The 23,017-nt window shown below is 43.4% G+C and overlaps 1 protein-coding gene across 2 annotated transcripts; it reads right to left on the bottom strand.

Moving 5' to 3' along the window:
* Positions 1 to 793: 793 nt before the first annotated feature.
* On the bottom strand, positions 794 to 22,725 carry METTL3 (methyltransferase 3, N6-adenosine-methyltransferase complex catalytic subunit). Of its 2 annotated transcripts, none has more exons than XM_073671128.1 (11): positions 22,491 to 22,725; positions 22,212 to 22,417; positions 20,189 to 20,572; positions 19,932 to 20,107; positions 19,348 to 19,564; positions 17,995 to 18,182; positions 17,210 to 17,248; positions 15,898 to 16,006; positions 15,741 to 15,806; positions 13,185 to 13,297; positions 794 to 1,112 (listed from the first exon to the last, which is right to left on the bottom strand). In XM_073671128.1, exons 1-11 carry the CDS (start codon positions 22,594 to 22,596, stop codon positions 809 to 811), a joined length of 1,908 nt encoding a protein of 635 aa, XP_073527229.1. In that variant the 5' UTR covers positions 22,597 to 22,725; the 3' UTR covers positions 794 to 808. The 2 variants fall into 2 exon arrangements, with proteins under 2 accessions (XP_073527229.1, XP_073527230.1); XM_073671129.1 differs by lacking the exon at positions 794 to 1,112 and adding an exon at positions 11,668 to 11,945 and having other exon boundaries at positions 22,491 to 22,724.
* Between the last annotated feature and the right edge of the window lie 292 nt (positions 22,726 to 23,017).

The raw sequence follows: 23,017 nt of genomic DNA, 5'->3' as shown, positions 1-23,017 counted from the left end.
GCCCTCCTGGTTGTCATGTTCATTTACTTTACTGGAGATATGAAATTACCCCAAAACAAACATTTAATTCTGATGAGCACGATGCAGCATGACAATGCAGTAAGTAGAGATGACAAAAAGTCGCAGATGATATTGGATTATAATTCCACCAATGGGGCAGTTGATGCACTAGATCAACTAAGTGCCAGGTCCACAAGCAGACACAAAACCAATCGGTGGCCAATGGTTTTATTTTATACTATTGTTGATGTGTCTGCCTACAATGCATTTGTTTTATGGCATGAAATAAACCCCGACCAGAACGCAAACAAACTGCATAAAGACTCAGGAAAGTCACTTGTTATGCCATCTATATTAGGAAGAAAAGTAAAACTCCAAAGTGAAGGAGCAGCAGCCATAGTAAACCGTATCCAGAAGCAAAACAACGTGAACCCACGGCCTCCACCAGCACCGGAAAAAGGCTAGAAAGGAAAAGATGCAGCATTTGTCCATCTTCGTGTGATGAAACATTACATGTTCTAGTTGTAGTAAATATCTATGTAAAGCACAAGTGAGTTATTTCTGTGCAGAATGTAAGAATGCCTGAATATAGCAGTAAGGGAACCTGTACAACCTTTTTCTAAAGAAAATAAACAAGTTTTGATTTTCATTTGTTTTTGACCAACCATGTTCACATACAGCTAAATAATGCAACTGGTATTCAAATAATACGCTTAGAGTAGCTAAATGTCAAAATTAACAGACCTTAATAGTACCAGTGTATAGCTAATATGAACAGAACAACAGGGTTAAAGTAATGCATAAGGAATTAATGGCAGCTGTATGTGAATGACTGAAAAGGAAGAGAGCTGGAAGAAGAGAAAAAATAACTCCCATGGAGAGTGCCCAAAGGGGGATAAAAAAGAGGGACAACCAGGAGGGAGCTTCTAGGGAAGGATAAGAAAAGGAGGTAAAGTGAGGGTGGAATGGCAATTATACTCCCTCTTCCAATATCTTCGGATGCCTGCTCTGTCAGCTCTTTGGTTACCTCTTCTGATTGAGGGGTCACCAGCACTCCCCTGCGGTAGCCGCCTTGGTAGATGGTGATTGGTGAAAATGCACAGGTGTCCTCCCTGTGTTGAAGGAAAAAGGAAATAGGCTAAAAAGAAATAAAAAATTGCAGAAAGACCTAATGCAGGTCATGTCAGCCTCCTATGACACTAGACTAAAACGGAGTAGCCTGGTGTCCGAGGAGCCCAACGGACGGAGCCATCACTTACTTTTATGTTTTGTTAAGCCTCCTGATGGCAGGGCATGTACCCATGGACCTATGTCACCTTACTGCCATTAATGTGAAATCTCTGATCCCAGATATTGGCTGTAGTTTGCAAGCACTACTGATGTCTCAGGCACAATTTCTGTGTCAATCCACCTTAGCACTGATGCCGGTGTGGGGCGTGATAACACTGTACAGGCAAGCATCACGGTTAGTAAATGGCGGTCATTCAAAATACAAAGGAAGGCTGGAATCACATATGCAGTCTTTGTGGCAGTTATTTGAGACAGCCAGGAGCAGAGGCCAACAAGGAAAAAATACAAAGAAAAAGTGATCCAAGGATGGAACCAGCAACCGGGTGATTGATGCCCAATGTTCATTGATGTTCATGAGCAGTGAAGGAGAGTCTGTCTGGTTCAATTCAACAGAGGACCTACTGTGGCACACATTGCCGGTGTTGACCGGATTCACAGCCAGAGACACTGGCAATAGGCACATTATAACTGAACCATGGAGCAATGTAAGACAGTGGTCTGGTGTGATAATTCACGGATAGAATTACTTAATCATCTCCCTCAAAGACAAACTCCGCATATACCGTATTTTTCGGACTATAAGACGCATCGGACCATAAGACGCACATAGGTTTTACAGGAGGAAAAAAAAAATTTAAGCAAAAAATGTGTTCATGATGCACTTTTAAGGGGGAGGGGGTCCTCTGATGACACCGGTATAGGGGTAATATCCACCTATCCTGGTATATATGCCCCCCCTTCCTTTTATACGTGGTCCCCATCCCCATCCTGGTATGCCTGGCATCCCTCCATTCTGGCATGCATGGCACCCCTCATTCCTATCCTGGTATGCATGGCACCCCTCTTCCCTATCCTGGTATGCATGGCACTCCTCACCCCTATCCTGGTATGCATGGCACCCCTAATCCCTATCCTGGTATGCATGGCACCCCTCATCCCTGTCCTGGTATGCATGGCACAGCAATCCCCATCCTGGTATGCATGGCACAGCAATCCCCATCCTGGTATGTATGGCACCCCTCATCCCTGTCCTGGTATGCATGGCACCCCTCATCCCTGTCCTGGTATTCATGGCACCCCTCATCCCTATCCTGGTATGCATGGCACCCCTCATCCCTATCCTGGTATGCATGGCACCCCTCATCCCTATCCTGGTATGTATGGCACCCCTAATCCCTGTCCTGGTATGCATGGCACAGCAATCCCCATTCTGGTATGCATGGCACCCCTCATCCCTGTCCTGGTATGCATGGCCCCCTCATCCCTGTCCTGGTATGCATGGCACCCCTCATCCCTATCCTGGTATGCATGGCACCCCTCATCCTTATCCTGGTATGTATGGCCCCTCATCCTAATCCTGGTATGTATAGCCCCCTCACCTTTATCCTGTTATGTATGCCCCCCTCAGCGTTACCCTGGTATGTATGGTCCCTTCATCCTTACCCTGGTATGTATGGCCCCCTCATCCTTACCCTGGTATATATGGCCCCCTCATCCTTACCCTGGTATGTATGGCCCCCTCATCCTAGTATGCATGGTCCCCCTAATCCCCATCAGGCTGCACATAAAAAAAAAAATAAACACTCCTACTCACCTTTCTTCTCTCTTCCGGCGCAGCGTCCTGTCTGCCCGCACTGATCTCTCCATGTGAGCTGCGCATGATGTCACTGCCATGCGCAGCTCACATGGAGAGATCAGCTGCCGGAAGTCACTGCTCCCCACGCCGGGACTGTCTGCGTGGGGAGCAGTGACTTCATGCTGCTTAATCGCCGGCACACAGTGTAGCCGTGCTGCGGCTCCTGCTGCTGCCGGGTTATCGTGTGTGCCCGCTTATTAAAGGGCATGAATATTCACCCCTCTCCACTCCCACGGGCGTGGAGAGAGGTTGAATATTCATGCCCTTTAACAGCGGACACAGGCGATTCGGGCAGCAGCAGGAGCTGCGCTGCTGATACACTGTGTGCTGCTATTAAGGAGCATGAATATTCAGTGCTCCCCACGCCCCGTGGGGGTGGATAGCAGTGAATATTCATTTCCTCTAGCAGCGGGGACAGTGTAAGCTGCAGCGGGCGTCTGCTGCCTCCTGTGCCCCGCTCCTCCACCGCTACAGCTCCCCCCCACGCCCCACATATATATACACCCCCCCCCCCCCAACATTCAGACTATTAGACGCACCCCCCATTTTCCTCCAAAATTTTGGAGAAAAAAGTGCGTATTATAGTCCGAAAAATAGGGTAATAGTATGTAGTACAGCTTTCAATACAGACTAAGATATTCTAATACTGTTCATCATGAGAATTGCACGTACACGTCAGCTTCTACCTCCTCTGTGTAATATCCCTCCATCGACTTTCTTACTTTGCAGATTTGGTTAGTATCGTGAAGCCAGAACTAGGACTGGATCCTAAACAACAGGGAAACATACAAAGTTCTAATGCTTCTGTTTTTCATCCAGTCATGGATTTGACTTTCATACCCATAAAAAATATTTCAAAGGGGTTTTCCCACAAATACTTTTTTTCCCCACTGTAGGAAGTTATTGTATTTGATATGCTGCCGATTTTGCAAGATTTCCCACTTACAAAGAATGGAGAGGTGTGTAATTTTTATCATAGGTACACTTCAACTGTGAGAGACAGAATCTAAAAATAAAAAAAAAACAGAAAATCACATTGTATCATTATTACATAATTAATTTGCATTTTATTGCATGAAACAAGTTTTCCATACAATAGAAAAACAGAACTTAATATTTGGTACCGAAATCTTTGTTTACAATTACAGAGGTAAGACGTTTCCTGTAGTTCTTGACCAGGTTTGCTCACACTGCCGCAGGGATATTGACCCACTCCTCCATACAGATCTTCTCCAGATCTTTCAGGTTTCGGGGCTGTCACTGGGCAACATTGAGTTTCAGCTCCCTTCAAACATTTTCTATTGGGTTCAGGTCTGGAGACTGGCTAGGTCACTCCAGGACCTTGAAATGCTTCTTATGGAGCCACTCCTTAGTTGCCCTGTCTGTGTATTTCTGGTCATCGTTATGCTGGAAAACCAAGCCACAACCCATCTTCAATGATCTTACTGAGGGAAGGAGGTTGTTGGGCAAAATCTTGCCATACATGACCCCATCCATCCTCCCTTCAATACGGTGCAGTCGTTCTGTCCCTTTTGCAGAAAAGCACCCCCAAAGTATGATGTTTCCCTCACCATGTTACATGTGTTCTTGGGGTTGTACTCATCCTTCTTCTTCCTCCAAACATGGCGAGTGGAGTCGATACCAAAAAGTTCTATTTTAGTTTCATCTGACTACATGACCTTCTCCCATACCTCCTCTGGATCATCCAGATGGTCATTTGGCGAACCTCAAACGGGCCTGGACATGTGCTGGTGTGACCAGGGGGACCTTGCATGCCCTGCAGGATTTTAATCCATAATGATGTAGGGTGTTATTTACGGTAATGTTTGAGACTGTGGGCCCAGCTCTCTTCAGGTCATTAACCAGATCCTCCCATGTAGTTCTGGGCTGATTTCTGACCGTTCTCAGAATCATCCTTAGATCTTGTATTGAGCCCCAGACTGAGGAAGATTGACAGTCATCTTGTGTTTCTTCTATTTTCTCATTGTGCCAACAGTTGTTGCCTTCTCACCAAGCTGCTCGCCTATTGTCCTGTAGCCCATCCCAGCCTTGTGCAGGTCTACAAGTTTGTCCCTGGTGTCCTTAGACAGCTCTTTGGTCTTGGCCATGGTGGAGAGGGTGGAGTGTGATTGATTGTGTGGACAGGTGTCTTTTATACAGGTAATGAGTGCAGAGTAGGAGGGCTTCTTAAAGAAAAACTAACAGGTCTGTGAAAGCCAATTCTTGCTGGTTAGTAGGTGATCAAATACTTATTTCATGCAATAAAATGCAATTTAACAATTTAAAAATCATACAATGTGATTTTCTGGTTTTCATTTTTAGATTGTCTCTTACAGTTGAAGTGTGCCTACGATAAAAATTACAGACCTCTCCATTCTTTGTAGGTGGGAAAACTTGAAAATCAGCAGTGTATCAAATACTTATTTTCCCCACTGTATATAATAATATATGTCACAATTTTAAATTTTCTAATTGGGAGTCTTGAAAAAAACATGTATAGATCCCAGCAGTTTTCGGATATACAGCGGGTGAAATAAGTACTGAACACGTCACCAACTTTCGAAGTAAATATATTTCTAAAGGTGCTATTGACATGAAATTCTCACCAGACGTCGGTAACAACCCATCCAATCCACACAGGCAAAGAAATCAAACCAAAGATGTCCATAAATTAAGTTATGTACAATAACAAATGACACAGAGAAAAAGTATTGAACATGCTTACTGAAATTTAATTAATACTTCGTACAAAAGCCTTTGTTGGTGATGACAGCTTCAAGACGCCTCCTGTATGGAGAAACTAGTCGCATGCATTGCTCAGGTGTGATTGCGACCCATTCTTCCACACAAACACTCTTCACATCCTGAAGGGTCTGTGGGCTCCGTCAGCTCCTTCTATGAACTCTGAGCTTTAATTCCTTCCATAGATTTTCTATTGGATTTAGGTGATTGGGTCATTCTATCAGCTTTATTTTCTCTCTTTGAAACCAATTGACAGTTTCCTTCGCTGTGTGTTTGGGATCATTGTCTTGTGAAATGTCCACTCTCATTTCAGCTTCATCATCCTGGTAGATGGCAGCAGATTTTTATCAAGAATGTCTCTGTACATTTGTCCATTCATCCTTCCTTCAATTATATGAAGTTTGCCAGTGCCGTATGCTGAAAAACAGCCCCACACCATAATGTTCCCACCTCCAAACTTCACTGTTGGTATGGTGTTTTTGGGGTGATAAGCAGGGCCCTTAGGCGTCCAAACATGGTGTGTATTACGGCATCCAAATAGTTCAATTTTGGTCTCATCTGACCAGACTATATTCTCCCAGTATTTCACAGGCTTGAATAAATGTTCAAACTAAATTTAATAAACCATGATTTTTATTCATATATAAACACACAAAATATATTAAGAACCAATAAAAAAACAAGCGGGATTTATGAGACAATAAAAGAACATTAAGCTGGATGAATATGAACACTCCATGGAAAGGGTCCAGCTCAGTTATATGCTCATACACATATTCAAATGTGTATACAGTGTCAGAAAATATTCATAAATTATACATCTTCCATATGATTATATCAGATATCAGGTAAAATAATCACTCCTGTGATAATGATTCCCATTGGTAAATTTAGGTCTAACCCCTACAAATGTTTATAATCAGCATCAGTGTGCAAATCATATTAGGGAAATCAATTTGCCACAGAAGAAACCCGGATATCATCCATGATGGCGGAGTTCATGATGTTGCATAAGGCATATGGTGCCTAGGGTATAATACACCAATATCTATATTGATAATACTAAATACCAGGAATAATGAAAACAAAGTGCTTAGTGCTGTGCAAACCAGCCTTCATAACTCAAGACCCGGTAAAAGGCATTCAAAAACCCATCATGTGGACCAACAGTGGCAGTGTCTCATCCAGTAACCCTTGACGCACAATTTGCATCAAGTTGCTTCTTCAGAAGTAACCCCTTCTGACTTGAGTTATGAAGGCAGCTATATGACATATACATACACTAGATGTACTGTATTCGCATTAAGCATTTTATCTCTGCTTCATTAGTTATATAGGTGCTGTTCTTACAATTGTTACTTTTTAGGCTATGCATTATGGATGTATATCATTACCTATATACACTGCTCAAAAAAATAAAGGGAACACTTAAACAACACAATGTAACTCCAAGCCTATAACACTTCTGTGAAATCTACCTGTCCAGTTATGAAGCAACACTGATTGTGAATCAATTTCTCCTGCTGTTGTGAAAATGGAACAGACAACTGGTAGAAATGATTGGCAATTAGCAAGATACCCCCTATAAAAGGTGTGGTTCTGCAGGTGGTGACCACAGACCATTTCTCTGTTCTCATCCTTTTTGCCTGTTGTTTTGGTAACTTTTTCATTTTGCCATTGCTCTCACCCCTAGAGGTACAGTAGCATGAGGCCGTGTCTACAGTACAACCCACAGAAGTTGCTCAGGTAGTGCAGTTCATCCTGGATGGCACATCAATGCGAGCTGTGGCAAGAAGGGTAGCTGTGTCTGTCAGCACAGTGTCCAGAGCATTGAGCAGATACCAGGAGATGTGGAGGGAGCCGTAGGAGGGCAATAACCCAGCAGCAGGACCGTTACCTCCTCCTTTGTGCAAGGAGGAACAGGAGGAGCACTGCCAGAGCCCTGCAAAATGACCTCCAGCAGGCCACAAATGTGCATGTGTCTGGACAAACGGTTAGAAACCGACTCTATGAGGGTGGTATGAGGGCCCGATGTCCACAGATGGGGGTTGTGCTCACAGTCCAACACCATGCAGGACGCTTGTCATTTGCCACAGAACACCAGGATTGGCAAAGTCGCCACTGGCGCCCTGTGCTCTTCACAGATGAAAGCAGGTTCACACTGAGCACGTGACAGACGTGACCGAGTCTGGAGACGCTGTGGAGAGTGATCTGCTGCCTGCAACATCCTTCAGCATGACCGGTTTAGCAGTGGGTCAGTAATGGTGTGGGGTGGCATTTCTTTGGAGGGCCACACAGCCCTCCATGTGCTCACCAGAGGTAGCCTGACTGCCATTAGGTACCGAGAGGAGATCCTTAGACCCCTTGTGAGACCATATGCTGGTGCGGTTGGCCCTGGGTTCCTCCTAATGCAGGACAATGCCAGACCTCATGTGGCTGGAGTGTGTCAGCAGTTCCTGCAAGATGAAAGCATTGAAGCTATGGACTGGCCCGCCCGTTCCCCAGACCTGAATCCGATTGAGCACATCTGGGACATCATGTCTCACTCCATCCACCAACGTCACATTGCACCACAGACTGTCCAGGACTTGGCGGATGCTTTAGTCCAGGTCTGGGAGGAGATCCCACAGGAGACCATTTGCAACCTCATCAGGAGCATGCCCAGGCATTGTAGGGAGGTCACAAAGGTACGTGGAGGCCACACACAATACTGAGCCTCATTTTGACTTGTTTTAAGGACATTACATCAAAGTTGGATCAGCCTGTAGTGTGTTTTTCCACTTTAATTTTGGGGGTGACTCCAAATCCAGGCCTCCATTGGTTAATAAATTTGATTTCCATTGATGATTTTCGTGTGATTTTGTTGTCAGCACATTCAACTTTGTACAGAACAAAGTATTCAATGAGAATATTTCATTCATTCACATCTAGGATGTGTTATTTGAGTGTTCGCTTTCTTTTTTTGAGCAGTGTAGTTGGTTTGCACAGCACTAAGCATTTTGTTCTCCTTATTCCAAGTATTTAGTATTATCAACATAGATATTGGTGTATTATACCCTAGGCACCATATGCCTTAAGCAACGTCATGAACTCCACCATCATGGATGATATCCGGATTTCTTCAGTGGCAAATTGATTTCCCTATATGATCTGCACAGTGATGTTGATTATAAACACTTGTAGGTGTTAGACCTAATATTACCAATGGGAATCATTATCACAGGAGTGATTCTGTTACCGGATTTCTGATATAATCATATGGAAGATGTATAATTTAAGAATATTTTCTGATACTATATACATCATTGAATATGTGTATGATCATATAACTGAGCTGAACTTTTACCATGGAGTGTTCATTTGCATCCAGTTTACTGTTCTTTTATTGTCTGTCACAAACCCAGCTTGTTTTTTTTTTTTTTTTTTTTTAATTGGTTCTTAATATATGTTGTGTGTTTATATATGAATAAAATCAGTTTGTTTATTAAATTTGTTTGGAGGTCTTTCTCTTTTTGGATTACTACTAGTGTTGAGTGAGTATGTTCTGTTCAGAGTACGCTCGGGCCGAGCTCCGAGTATTTATAGCTGCTCGGTGATATGCTTGAATCGCTCCCGTGTGCATGATTTGCAACTGTTTGACAGCTTTATTACATGTGAGGAATGTGTAAGAAATAGACATTCCTCCCATGTAATATCACCGAGCAGCTATAAATACTCGGAGCTCGGCCCGAGCATACTCGGCGAAAGGGTTAATAGAACATATTCGCTCAACACTAATTACTATATATGTGACCTACCACATGTGTCTGGCCCTTTAGGCTCTATTGTCTAAATGTTGTTGAGCAAACTTTAAACGGGCTTGAACATGCTTTTTGCTCAATAATGGAGTCTTGCATAATGTGCATGCATACAGGCCATGGTGATTGAGTGCATTATTTATGGTTTTCTTTGAAACACTTGTACCTGCTGATTCCTTTCTGTAGCCCTCCACAGGTGGTCCTTGGCTCTTCTGATAATTCTTTTCATGCCCCTGTCTGAAATCTTGGGGGGAGCACCTGGTAGTGGTCGGTTTATGGTGAAATGATGTTCTTTACACTTCCGGATTATCGCACCAACAGTGCTCACTGGAACCTTCAGTAGTTTAGAAATTCTTCTGTAACCAATGGCATCAGTATGTTTTGCAACAATAAGGTTGAGACGGTCTTGAGACAGCTCACTGGTTTTACCCATCATGAGAGGTTACTTGTGTAGCGCCTTGACAATGAGACACCTTTTTATATGCCATTAATAGAACCAGCTGATATGTTTCACTAAGTGGCAACATTGCTTTCTAATTACTGATAGATTTCAGCTGGTGTCATGACTTTACATGGCTTTTTGCACCTCTCTTTCTTCATGTGTTCAATTCTTTTTCCCTGTGTCATTTTTCATTATGTCACATAATTTATGAACATTTATGGTTTGATTTCTTTCCCTGTGTGGATTGGATGGGTTGTTACCTACATCTGGTGAGACTTTCGTGTCAATAGCACCTTTTAGAAATAGATTTACTTAGAAAAGTTGTGACGTGTTCAATTCTTATTTCACCTGCTGTATGCGGTGTTACAAACCTTGTTCTGAGTAGTCCATCTCTGTCAGACCATAACAGCTATCACGCATGGAATCCTTCTGACCAGAGGATACAATCAAGGCCGGCTGTCTTTTCACATAAACGCACATACTTTGGTTATGTGCACTCCAAGATTTATGACAGCATCCTGATAGGCTGTGGAGTGCATAGGCTCTGTGCCAGAAACATACACGATCTTTCTTATGAACAATGCAGCCATTGCTCCCACCACCGTGGCTGCATTATTTACGAACCAAAAAGGGAGCATCGGTTCTGGCAGTAACACTAGCCATGTGCTCCACAGGCTGTCAACACTGGCTGTAGTATCCATATGTTCAAAAAGGAGCATCAGTGGTGCAGTAATGCGGTGTATGTGGTCCCCGACTATGTAAATGAAGCTGCTACAGGGATCCCAGGCATCAAGACTAATGTTCAACATCCTACTAGGACATGTCAGCTCTCCTGCCACCTTAGGGAGCGCATAGATAGTGTTATTGATGGCATGGATCCTCCATTGTGCGTGTATAATAGTGTATAATTCAGCCATGGTTTCTAATACTGTGAGGTACGTGACTATACATTACCTGCAATAAACTCCAGTACAGGTAATGTATAGTGTATACACACTCCCCATTGTGTCAGGAATCATAGTAACAATCAGTACTCTCCCCAGATTGTCAGAAGCGCTGGCTGCATTGTCCATAAAATCAAAAGGGAGCATCAGTGCCGGCAAGAACACTGTCTAACCCTCCTCGCCGGGGTGTCGGAAGGGCCGACAACAGAGATCCCAATAAGATGTTTAACGGCATTCTATTGTTAGCTCTCCGGCCCTATTGGGTAGTTCATAGACAGTTACTGCCAGCACCAATGCTTTTCGATATTGTGGACAATTTATCCAGATCCCCTGACAATCTAGGCAGCCCATACTCCATGTTACTGCTGGCTCTGGGTTTCTTTGCAGTCACTGTTTGTGAGGTTACGGAAAGTCTTGGGATAACACCAAAGAGTAGGCAACTCTGGGAAAGTAAGGAAGAACAGGAAGTCCAGTGATGCTGGGCAGTTGACCCACCCAGACATTTGCTCCAAGTGGCAGGAATCTTCTGCTTTGTGAGACTACATCAGTAATCAGCGTTTTTACAGGACAGCACAGACAATGCTTTGTAGTGCATATGGCTCCCATGTAGACTGTTTTTGTTTAGTCATTTTTATGGGACAAACCCTTTAACTAAACATGCAGAACATTTTTCTTTAAAAAATATATTCCAAAATGAAGCATCTTTGCACAAACTATTGACTGGTGGAAAACATGAAATGGGAGGTTTCATAGTAGTGTAAAACAATGATTTGTGGTGGTTGGGAGAGATTAAAATAAATGTCTCAGCAGCCTGTGGGAGCTTGACTTCAGCGATTTCTGGTTTATTTTGCCAATGCATTCCTGAAGTGGAATGACATAAAAGCGCTATTTACACTGAACCACATATCAGACGAGATGCCGATAACCGTATAAAAAATAAACAGCTCTCATCCTTTGTTCTCTCCCAGGACAGCGGAGGCATTCACATATTCTTTGGTTTTGAAATCACGCCGTCTGGATATTGTTGCTTAAATCGAGCTACTACATCTGGATCTAACAAATGGATCCCGTCCAGCTGATTCCCTAAAGTGATCCTAAAGAAGAGAAAGTATTAAAACACAGGAATGAGACGCTGCACTGAAAGTAGTGAAGCTTTTCTATGTAATTGTTGCATGCTCACACACTTCACAAGACAAATGCTTCAAAAGGCAAGGAAACAGCTCTCCAGGCTGGATTCATACACCGTTTTGCTCTTATTAAAGTTTTACAAGCCTTTTTCCTGTGATTGAATAGAAATAGATCATGTTCTATTCATCAAAATGAGAAACGATCAAAACTGGTGCAAGGGTAACAGAGTTGTAGCCCATAGCAGGCGTTCAGATTCTAAATACATTTTCTAAGGCCATTGGGAAAATAAAAGCAGCAATCTGGAGCTGGGGGTACAGTGTGAAGAAAATTAGCTGAGACTACATTCTACATCCCCATGATGAAGCAACACTAAAACAGCGAAACGCGCGTAGGGGGTCTTGGTCGGGGGTCCTCTTGTGTGGCAGTCTCCTGCACTTTCCATCACTTACTTAATTGGGTAAGCTAGGACCTTTGTATGCATTTCTGTTTCAACAACAGGTGTGTTTAATGAATGTGCTCCCTTATGGTTGCACCCTTTTGTACTTAATACACACTGTTTGATAGAGTGATTTTATATGCACCAGCATTGCCCTTTTTCACTGATGACGGTCTGTGAACATCTATGTATTTCATATACAGACATCAGGTCTGATTGATGTATTGGTCCAAGTGTATGGTTCTGTGCAGCACTGCACACACATTTTTTATGTATCAGTGTCTGTTCTATGTCTTACAGTTTTGTACACCTTTTAATAGATTTGAATAAAATTTGGATTTTAGTCAACCAAACGCCGTATGTTTTCTCCTAAATTCATTTCATTCTATTGTGTAAAGACCACAAAAAGGGCAGTTTCAGAAAAACATGTGACCATGAATTACACCTGAACAAAGGTCCAATAAAGGCCTGAGCTGCTAGCTACACAAGAGTAAGGCTGCGTCTATAATATGCCCATTAAACGCTAGCCATAGACTGTGAATGTGTAAAACTGGCCTGAGTATGGACCATGATGGACGGACTGGCTTCAGGTTTCCTGAGCCAAACTCAACAAATAGTATATACAGTATCTATAAAAGACATATAATGTGCCGCAGCACTCGGGCTAGGTGATCCGCAGCCATTCTACATCGGGCTCTGTAATTAGACTGTGAAAGCCATAGTGACGCCTTATTGATTAACAAGTAGTTAAAGCAACTAAAACACTAACCAATTTGGTTGCACATTATGTGGACGTCCAAACAGCTCAATCTTCCGAGTGCCAGGAGAAAGACGTTCAATCATTCCATATATCTCATCAGGTTTGTGACTAGTAGAACGGACCTAGATGAAGGACCACACAGTTACAAGTACAAGCTTACATTGGGTAAAAAAATGAATTCTATTATCACATCATTTAGAAGTAGAGAACAAGAACGGCTTTATCATGTGCTGTGCGACCATGTATTACAGTTTCCCCATCAACCAAGGAAACCTTAATAGATATTACTTTTTCCTCTCCACAACGCAGCCCAATCATAAGACCGCTTTAAAAAAAATATATAAAAATACGTAAAGGATAAGGTGGTCAAAACAGCCATTTTCAGCATGATCTCACATGGTCACGCTGAGAACTCCTCATTCCTGTCGCTTCCTTTCATTGCAAAACTGGGAGAGGATGAGAGCTGCAGTGTCAGAGCAGTGACGATCCTCGGGGAAGCTGTGTTTGTCACATACAAATGCTCCGGAACTATTACAGGTATCGGAGAATAAGGAGATTGATAGTATGTCCCAATACCTGAAGTAGGTCCAAAGCGTTGTATGCGACAAACACGGTGTCCCCTGATGATCCTCACTGCTCCAGGCACTCCCACGCTGCAGCTCTCCTCTCCTGGTGTGTAATGACAGAAAGCATTGTGTGAGGCACAGCAAGTCTCACCAGATCTCGCGGACAATGCCCATATTGACATTCTCTGCTGGCTTTTGCATTTTTTCTCCTGTAGGACACGGCTTTTTTTTTTTTTAAGATGTTCACCTCTAAAAGGCTGCCCAAACAAAACGCCTCCTTAGTTTAAAAGGAAATTTGCATATTGGGCACCCTAAACATCAAAGGCCCATATCTTTGCAACCCAATGGAGTAAAAAAAAAAAAAGTTTTAATTGGGCTCTGTAGCCCATTTTTAGCGATATATACAGTTTAACCCCTTTATAGCCTAGGGCATATTAGTACAACCTTGGCCACCAACCCCGGTTCAGCACGGGCCCCGGCACTGAGCCCGCACTGAACCGGGCACATGTCAGCTGATTCTTACCCGCAGGTGTTAACCAGTTAAACGCCGCTGTCAATCTCTGACAGCAGCATTTAACAGCGCCGCGCCGGAAGCACGGCCTTATCTCCGCCCATCAGTGACCCAGTCACGTGATCGCGGGTCACTGATGGGTGGGCATGGCAACCCGGGGTCTGCAACAGACCCCTGTGGTTGTCATGTCTCGCTAGATATGAGCGCCACCTAGTGGTCGGCGCTCATAGCACAGGAGCATTTCTCCTGCTTGTCGCCTGTATGCAGTAGAAACGATCAGGAAACTGCAGTTTCTAGTCTCCTATGGAGACTATTGAAGCATGCAGAAAGTGTAAAAAAATGGTTTTAAAAATATATATATATAAAAAAAAAATACAAAATGTTAAAATCACCCCTGTTTCGCCCCATTCAAAATAAAAAAAAATTCCCACATACACATATTTGGTATCGCCATGTTCAGAATAGCCCAATCTATCAATATAAAAAAAGAATAAGAATTAATCCGATCGGTAAACACCGTAACGAGAAAAAAATTCTAAACTGCAGAATTACGTTTTTTTGGTCATCGCAACATTGCAATAGAATGCAAAACATCAGATCTACCCCAAAATGGTATCAATAAAAACGTCAGCTCGGCAAGCAAAAAATAAGCCCTCACCCAGCCTCAGACCACGAAAAATGGAGACACTAAGGGTCTCGGAAAATGCCGTCATTTTTTTTTTTTTTTAAAGCAAAACTTTGTGGATTTTTTTTCCACCACTTAAATAAAAAATAACCTATACATGTTTAGTGTCTACGAACTTGTAATGACCTGGAGAATAATAATAGCAGGTCAGTTTTAGCATTCAGTGAACGTGGTAAAAAAAACCCTCAAAAAATAACTCTAGAATTGCACTTTTTTTGCAATTTCGCCGCACTTGGAATTTTTTTCCCGGTTTTCCAGTACACGGTATGGTAAAACCAGTGATGGCGTTTAAAAGTACAACTCATCCTGCAAAAAATAAGCCCTCACATGGCCATATTGACCGAAAAATAAAAAGGCTATGGCTCTGGGAAGATGGGGAGCAAAAAATGAAAACCCAAAAACCCAAGGTCACGAAGGGGTTAAAATAAAAAAAATGTCATGAAAGGTTTTTTTTTTTTTTTTTAAAAGGGGTTGTCCAATCTTCTGATGAAAGTCTGCAGGCACTATGTGATTGCACACTTCTGAAGCAGCTTACGCTGTCAAGATTCTCCAATGTTGCCAATGAGAATTGCAATTATATACTGACTAGACGTGTTTGGCCTCATTTAATACTAGTCAGCAAGGACAGACAAGTATATTCGGACGTATGCCATTCGCTTGAGGTCACGTAACCGCCCACTCTAGTCAGCAAAATCTGAGAATCCTGAAAGGAGTGCAGTGCACTGCAGACTTTCATCAAAAGCCCAGACAACCCCTTTAAGCAATCTTTTCCTGCACAGGATAGAATATCATGACCATCTCACCTCTGCCACGATGACATCACAATCTAGACCCCGGTTAAATCCTTGAGGGCTTCCTTTGACACCCACCTACAAAATAAACAATTTGCATTTATCAAGAAAGTGGCACACTTGAGACAAAAAAAAAATATATATATTTAACAATGACAACTATCATTACCAGACAGTGCTCCTTGCCATGATTAAGCCAATGACCAGTGCGTCCAGTTCGAATAATTCGCTGTAACTGGTTGGTCTTCACCCAAATTATTTCATCCACTCGCTCATATCTGTATATATGTAATACAAGAGAGAGATGAGCCGAAAATTCCCCAGAAAATGACAAATATTGCATAAAGTTGACATAACGTGTACACCGCCAGTAAATGTAATGAAGTCGGTCATAGGAATAAGCAGACAACAGTTTAAAGGGGGTTCTCCACTACTAAGACGACCCTTCTTGATCTAAATGTTTGGCCCCGATCAATTAAAAAAGCTTATACTTCTCTCCCGTGCTGTTCCAGCAGTGTCAGCACTCGCTGTCCCCGGGGCTCCCGTGCGTTTGTTGTGACATGTGAGCCTGGAGCCCAATCAGCGCTGGAGTCACTATCCACAAAAGCGGGGGGCAGTGATGCCAGCGCTGATTAACAACCGCACGGCAGCCCCGGGGAGAGCGAGTGCAGACACCGCGGGAATGGCGCCAGCACAGGAGGTGAGTATAAGCTTTTTTTTTTTTATCAGGGCCAAGTGTGGGGTATGACAAACAGTAGTCCAAGTAGTGGACAAGTTCTTTAATGCTGCTAATATCTTATAGACCCAGTAATATGTAAAGTGCAGCAGAATTAGGAGCGCCTGCTGAATTACACAGCATTGCGCTCAGTGTCTCCAGCCTCCGTGTGGCATGCCAGATGATCATCCTCATTCTATAGGTCTGCACTATGTGCAGCAATGTGATTATCACATCCAAGTTGCTAAGATTATAGTAGCTGCTAATATCATTGCAGCACAGATATAACAGAGCTCCAATAAAGTGATTAGGGAAAGGTCATAAGATTTGAACCCATTACCCAAAATTTTTAATAATTCAGTCTGAATATTCAGTATTAGCTGCATGCAGAGTAGAAGAGTATATAATGCTTTCATTATTGTTTCTGCCTCATAATTACCCTACGAATACTCCAGATCTATGACTATACAGTGAGGCGTTCATGGCACAACTTTGTCGGTAAATCAATATCTTAAAAGGGGACGCCAGTCATTTTTCCCTATAGCAATCAGACAGATAACACACTCCAAATTGTTCGTCAGAAACAACTTTATATGACCATTAATTCCAACTATATTATATTTTAACATCATTTAATAAAACGTAATCAGTTCACATTCTATTTCCAAATCTTGCTCTACCCTTCCCCCCATATGTAATTCACCAAATCAATACACATCAACCATGATTTAATAAAAAAAACAACAAAAAAAAAAACATTACTCACCCCCACAACTTTAAGCATTCCCGACCAAGTTCCATTGCCCTAGAATCAGAAATATTATTTAAGAAAATCTATACCCAGCCATAACACAAGGGTCTCAGCAGATTTTCAGATCTGTCTTGAAACAAATTACAGGTGAATTCCAATAGTTTGTGAATGACAGCATTGACAGCTCGTCTGCAGCAGTTTTCATGCATGAAACCCACTGTTTGGTTAGGCAGATACCAGTCACTCCTATAGATTGAATTAGTGGTTATTCTGCCTTTATCATTTTCAAGAAACTTCCTTCCTCCTGACTAGAGCAGAGTAAAATCAGGACTGCATAGCAGCTACATAAATAAGGTCCTCACCACTTTTTTTAGTTTTAAAAATGGGCCCATGGTAATCTGAAAATACATAAATACATGTACAGATCTACCGGACCCTGCAGTTTCTCAGCACCGCTGCCCATGTCCTCCGCACAGCTCCTTGTTTCCTTTTTCCAGTGGGCAATGTCACATGATCCTTGCAGTCAAAGAAGAAGCAAGAAGGCTAGGAGCCTAGTTTTTAAATAATAATAAAAAAAACGGCGGACAACCCCTTTAACATGGAACTATTTAGTTGTACCAAGATGGTGTGGGGAGAACCATGAAGTGGGTGGCCCAGGATCCAATCATGTAGTCCTATTAATGTATACAGTATATTATCAAGGCAATAGTGAATATACATGTTCCTGTACAAACTACTTATGAAGACGTCTTCACCCCTGTTACCACCATTACATCATCATCATCTAGTCTGCTGTTTACCTGCCCGTGACCCAGAGGAAAAGAAAGCCATCGTCCTGCAGTACTGGGATCTGGAGTTTCCTCATCTCATCATCAGTCAACGTTCCATATGGCAACTCCATGTGAATATCCCATGGTGGATCAGCCATTACAACGGAGAACTTTCCTAAAATGCTCATGTCCAAGTATCGGATGTCACACCGGATCCACTAATTCATAGGAGATAAAAGAATACAGTGTAACCTAAGTACATACCACATTAAACATGTTAGCCCACGGCTCTAATAACTGCATACATCAGACTTGGGCAAAGTGCGACCCGCAGGTCACATCCCGTCTCTGCCTGTTCCAGTCCAGCCCGCGGACCGAGACAGCCGATGGGCTGGAAAACAGTGGCCGACGGGACTGAGGAGTATGTAGGGTTCTTTTTTTTCTCATGTGTATCGGATGTTTGGCTAGGCATGGAGAGGCCGTGGGGAATCAATTTCAGCCTATTGGTTCGGCCCTCCACAATAGTCAAGGTTTCTCATGTGGCCCCTTGAAAAAATTAATTGCCCACCCCTGACATACATCATTGTGTGAACTTTGTGAAAGGATGGAATTTCTCTACATGGCAATTGTTTCCCTGATGATTCAACTTTGATGTAGTCTGTGGTCATAAATCAGTGAAGAAGAGCTCAGAAAAAAAAAACAGATAAAAGTTTCAGCCTACTACCTGGCAAACCATCACAGTGTGCTGACTGAGGGATTCTCAATTAACTCATTCTGCAGCCAGCGATAGAAACCACAATCAACATAGAGGCTATATAAGGCAAACCGTGCAATTTTTTTTTAAAGAAACATAAAACTTATCTTCTCGATTGATTACATGCTCTTAAGAAAAAAAAAAAAAGTTCTCGAACTATGTAGAGGAATCTCATCCTTTACAAAGTTCACACAGTAAATCACTTCAAGAATAAGCAGCAATAATGTGTACTTGTATTAGCTTCACCAATAAAAAAAAAAAAAAATGTCCAAAAATTGTGTATCCTGTAAATTTCACTGTGTACCCTCTGTTCAGATACTATTTATACATAGGCAGATTTACTTACAGTAAACCAATTATATGCAACAGTGCCACCATGATGCTGGAGAATATGCCAGCCATATGTACAAAACTGGGCACAAAAGGTTAAGAGCGTTGAGGTCATATTTATAGCTAGAAGTAAAAGCCACCCAACTGTAAAGTGAAGGATGAATTTTATTTTTCACCCTCAATGTTACAATCAGGTTTTCTAATACAAATTCAACAAAGTTTTGAAGACTATATTTGACTGTTTGTACCTTTTCAGTTGGCTCCCTACGGCCTACAAAGTTTGGATGCACAGATCTTACCTGTGAAGGGAACAGACGTCCTACACTTGCGTCTCCCACACCTTTTGCTAGCGGCATTTCTTGGCTTGCAGTAGACTCGGATCCGGCTGTGATTCCTGACGGCTCTACATACGCATCGATCTCATAGTGCACATATTTACAAGTGTCCATGTGAAAACATGTATTGAGAAAGGAGCAGTCGCCAAGAGATTCATCCGTGTGTATGTTTATGATACGCCTGTAAAAAGAAAAAATAAGTGATTCAAAAGGATAAATCCGTACAGTCATAATAAATGTATCATACATAAACAGGCAAAACCTGACAAGGCAATCGCTTATCTGTACCATCTATCTTACACACTCCATGGTTGATTTGTGAGTCTTTCGAAGTCTAATGGAAAGAAGTTGTTCTGTAAAATATAATTCCTTGATATCTAACCTTCCCACCCCACAACTGACCCTCGAGGTGTAGCCAGCAATAGTCCCTGACCAACAGATAAGAAAGAAAAAGAAGCAAACTGGCTAATATATATATAAGTAAACTGTGGATCTGTGCCACACTACTCCTTCTAGAAGACATGAACAGCATTACTAAAATCTGTCACCTGAAGTGTAGCTTCTTACAAGGAGCGTCAGCCCCAGATGCTTTCTTACACTCTTCTTTAGTCCCATAGTCACAAAACTCCTGGACTTGAGCCCTGCCTCGAGAGCGGAACTTTTCCACAATAGACTGCTCCTTTGCCGTGCTGGTGTGCAGAAGTTCAAGGATCTCCTGGCTTACCTAAAATATCACCATATGAATAGTAGCAAATGTCGCACAATTAGTGGCCATTTTATGAGTTTATGTGAAAACATCAGTCACCTTCTTGCTCTGCTGCTCTTTGGTGGACTGCTGACTTAACAAGCTCTCTATTTCCAGGTCCACATGAGAGGTGTGTTTTCTTGCCTTCTTCTGTGGCTCTGATACTTTCTTCTCCTTTGAAGTACCTGCAGTAGAAGTGGATGGCGAGGAAGCTGACAAATCACTTTCTTGAATCCTTCTCTTTTTCGTTCCTGGTGCAACGGTTGGGGCTTTTCTTTCTGCAACAGCTCCCATCATAGCTGAGAGCTTGGAGTGGTCAGCAAAAGTCACTAAAGTGGGTCGGTCATCATCTTCTTGCTCACCACCTTTCACTTCAATCAGCTCTTGAGCAGCAAATTTTTGTAAAAGGCTTTCAACAGCCTGCCTTGAAACCGAGAAGTCTGGCTACATTGTAAAAAAAGAGAAATAAGTCACAATTATTCTTTAGAAAGTCAAATGAATAGATTTTATACAAGCTGTGTTGAAGGGGGTAATCTGGTTCCGCTCACTTCCACATCGAGAGGTGAGCAGAGCAGGTGACCTCCCGTCTACCGATACCTGCCGTTTGCAGCAGAGCAGGTGACCTCCCGTCTACCGATACCTGCCGTTTGCAGCAGAGCAGGTGACCTCCCGTCTACCGATACCTGCCGTTTGCAGCAGAGCAGGTGACCTCCCGTCTACCGATACCTGCCGTTTGCAGCAGAGCAGGTGACCTCCCGTCTACCGATACCTGCCATTTGCAGCAGAGCAGGTGACCTCACGTCTACCGATACCTGCCGTTTGCAGCAGAGCAGCTGCAGCACAGATTTTCCAGTGGCGAATCTGCAGAGTAATACTGTCCCAGCAATGAAGATTAGACTTAAAGAGGTAGGGCATCAATGTTCAATCGGCAGGGGTCTGGCACCCCCACCGATCAGCTATTCACAGAATAGGGGGTAGTGGTTGCCTGCAGGAAGTACTCAACTACGTCTACGTGTAGTGGCCAGAGGTTGTTACTGCACATAAGCCTCCTATTCAAATCAATAGAAGGTGGATGAGTAGTACCTGGCGGCGGCCGCCACTACAAGTAGACGGAGCATTTCCGCAAGTGAGTACTTCTTGCCGGTGGCTGCTGCCTCTGATAACAACTGATCGGCTGTTTTTTTTTTTTTTTTTTTTTTTATTAATGGTGTAGTGTATTTTTTTTTCTTTCATTTCTTAGTTCAATTTCAATGGAAGAAGAGGTGATTTAGACTGTTATATTTTTAAAAACTTTTTTTCACTCTTTAAAGGTATTTGTTAGTCCCCTCAGGGATTTGAACCTCTGCTCGCTTGTACAGTATGCAGCAATACCAAAATACTACTGTATATAACAAAAAACAGTCTCTTATGAATGCCATAGACAGGCTGCCTTTCACAGAAGTACTATCATGACTGGCACGGGGGTTACAGCTCACTGCTGGCTGTTACAGCATCCCATAGGTGATCACACTATTGGAACAGTACATCCCTGGGAAGTGTGCTGTAAATTCCTCTGTCACAGATGGACAGAGGCATTTAATAAGTTTACAGCTGTTAGAGGGAGAAGTCTTCTGCAGGCAAAGATGCAGGCACAGTAACAAAGTCAGGGAGCTGTCAGAAGTTGACAAGCGGTTTTCCCAAGCATAATATAGAGGATAACTTGCTGATCGCTGAGGGTCCCACCTCTGCAATCCCAAGAATGAGGCTATATAGAGCCCTGCCTAAAATGGAGCATGGGTGCTCAGCTTCTGCTCCAGTCATTGTCTATGGGGTTGATGTAAAAAGCAGAGTTCAGCGCTCGGCTATTTCTGGCAGTCTGTTTGGAAGTGAAAATCTCTACTCTATTCAAGATGGGGCTCTATTGAGTTTAGTTCTTCTGCAGATCCCCTATCCTAGCTAGTGGATAACTTGCGACTTTGGGATGTTGTAATGAGATGATCATCTCATTACAACAGACCAACAACAGTATAGGAATTGTCTGATGAAGATACACTTAGCATAGAGGGGCCGATGACAGCAGCATGGCGGCGGTAGGAGCCCTCACCGTGGTAATGGCCTGCTGGATGGACGCGGAGTCTGCAGGCAGCACCAGAGCCAGGTCAGACAGGTGGTGCAGGAGCTTCCTCTCCAGCTCGGGGTCGGGGGTCACTTCTGAGGACGCCGCTCCCTTTGGCGGCTGTGAGACCCCTGCTGGTACCGGGCTGTCACTGCGGAGGGAAGGAGCCAGTGCGGCCTCCGGGTTCTGCGGATCTGAGGAGAAACAGGAGACATGAATGGCTATCCCGCCAGAAGCCGGACCGTGCACAGCGCGGAGCCCCCTCACCGAGCGCCAGCTGAGAGCTGACATCCTTCCTCCTGCGCTGCAGCCTCTCCCGCAGATAGTCCAGCTGCTTCTTGTGGGCCTGTATGGAGCTCCATGTATCCGACATTGTGCAGCCCCCGGGGGCGCAGCGCCTCCCTCCGGACACTACTAGCCGGTTACTGCACGGGACTACTGGACAAACCGGATGTTGACAACGCGCGCCGGAAGTGAGCGATACAAACTTACTAGCGCGTCAGTCTTAGCCAATAAAGGGAAGCATCAGAAGTAGCCAATGACAGCGCGTCTCTTAGTAGCGACTTGTCATGCGATCGATGAGAAGAGGCCTCGGATTGGTCACGGGGTCTCTATAGGAAGGGACGTAGACTATTATTATTATTGTTGTGAGTTGTTCCTACTGTGGGTTGTGGTGGAGGTTGGGGGTAGTAGTGAGTGAGGAGACGCTGCTCTTCTCCGCTTTATTCCTCTGGTTTAGTGTCTGCCTTATGAAAGCAGTTTCCACATTGGCCAGTAGATGTCAGTAAAGGTTG

The sequence above is a fragment of the Phyllobates terribilis genome, unplaced genomic scaffold, assembly GCF_046119375.1.
Source record: "Phyllobates terribilis strain yellow unplaced genomic scaffold, ASM4611937v1 Scaffold_1__5_contigs__length_1240528914, whole genome shotgun sequence".
Taxonomy (NCBI): Eukaryota; Metazoa; Chordata; class Amphibia; order Anura; family Dendrobatidae; genus Phyllobates; species Phyllobates terribilis.
Note: the sequence above shows the minus strand (reverse complement) of the source record. Positions and strands in the feature narration are given on the sequence as shown.

Coding starts and splice junctions, on each gene's coding strand:
- METTL3 (XM_073671128.1), bottom strand. CDS start 22,596: ATGTCGGATACATGGAGCTCCATACAGGCCCACAAGAAGCAGCTGGAC. Junction 20,573..22,211: donor TCCAGCAGGCCATTACCACG/GTGAGGGCTCCT, acceptor TTTACAATGTAG/CCAGACTTCTCGGTTTCAAG. Junction 15,807..15,897: donor ATGGCAAGGAGCACTGTCTG/GTAATGATAGTT, acceptor TTTATTTTGTAG/GTGGGTGTCAAAGGAAGCCC.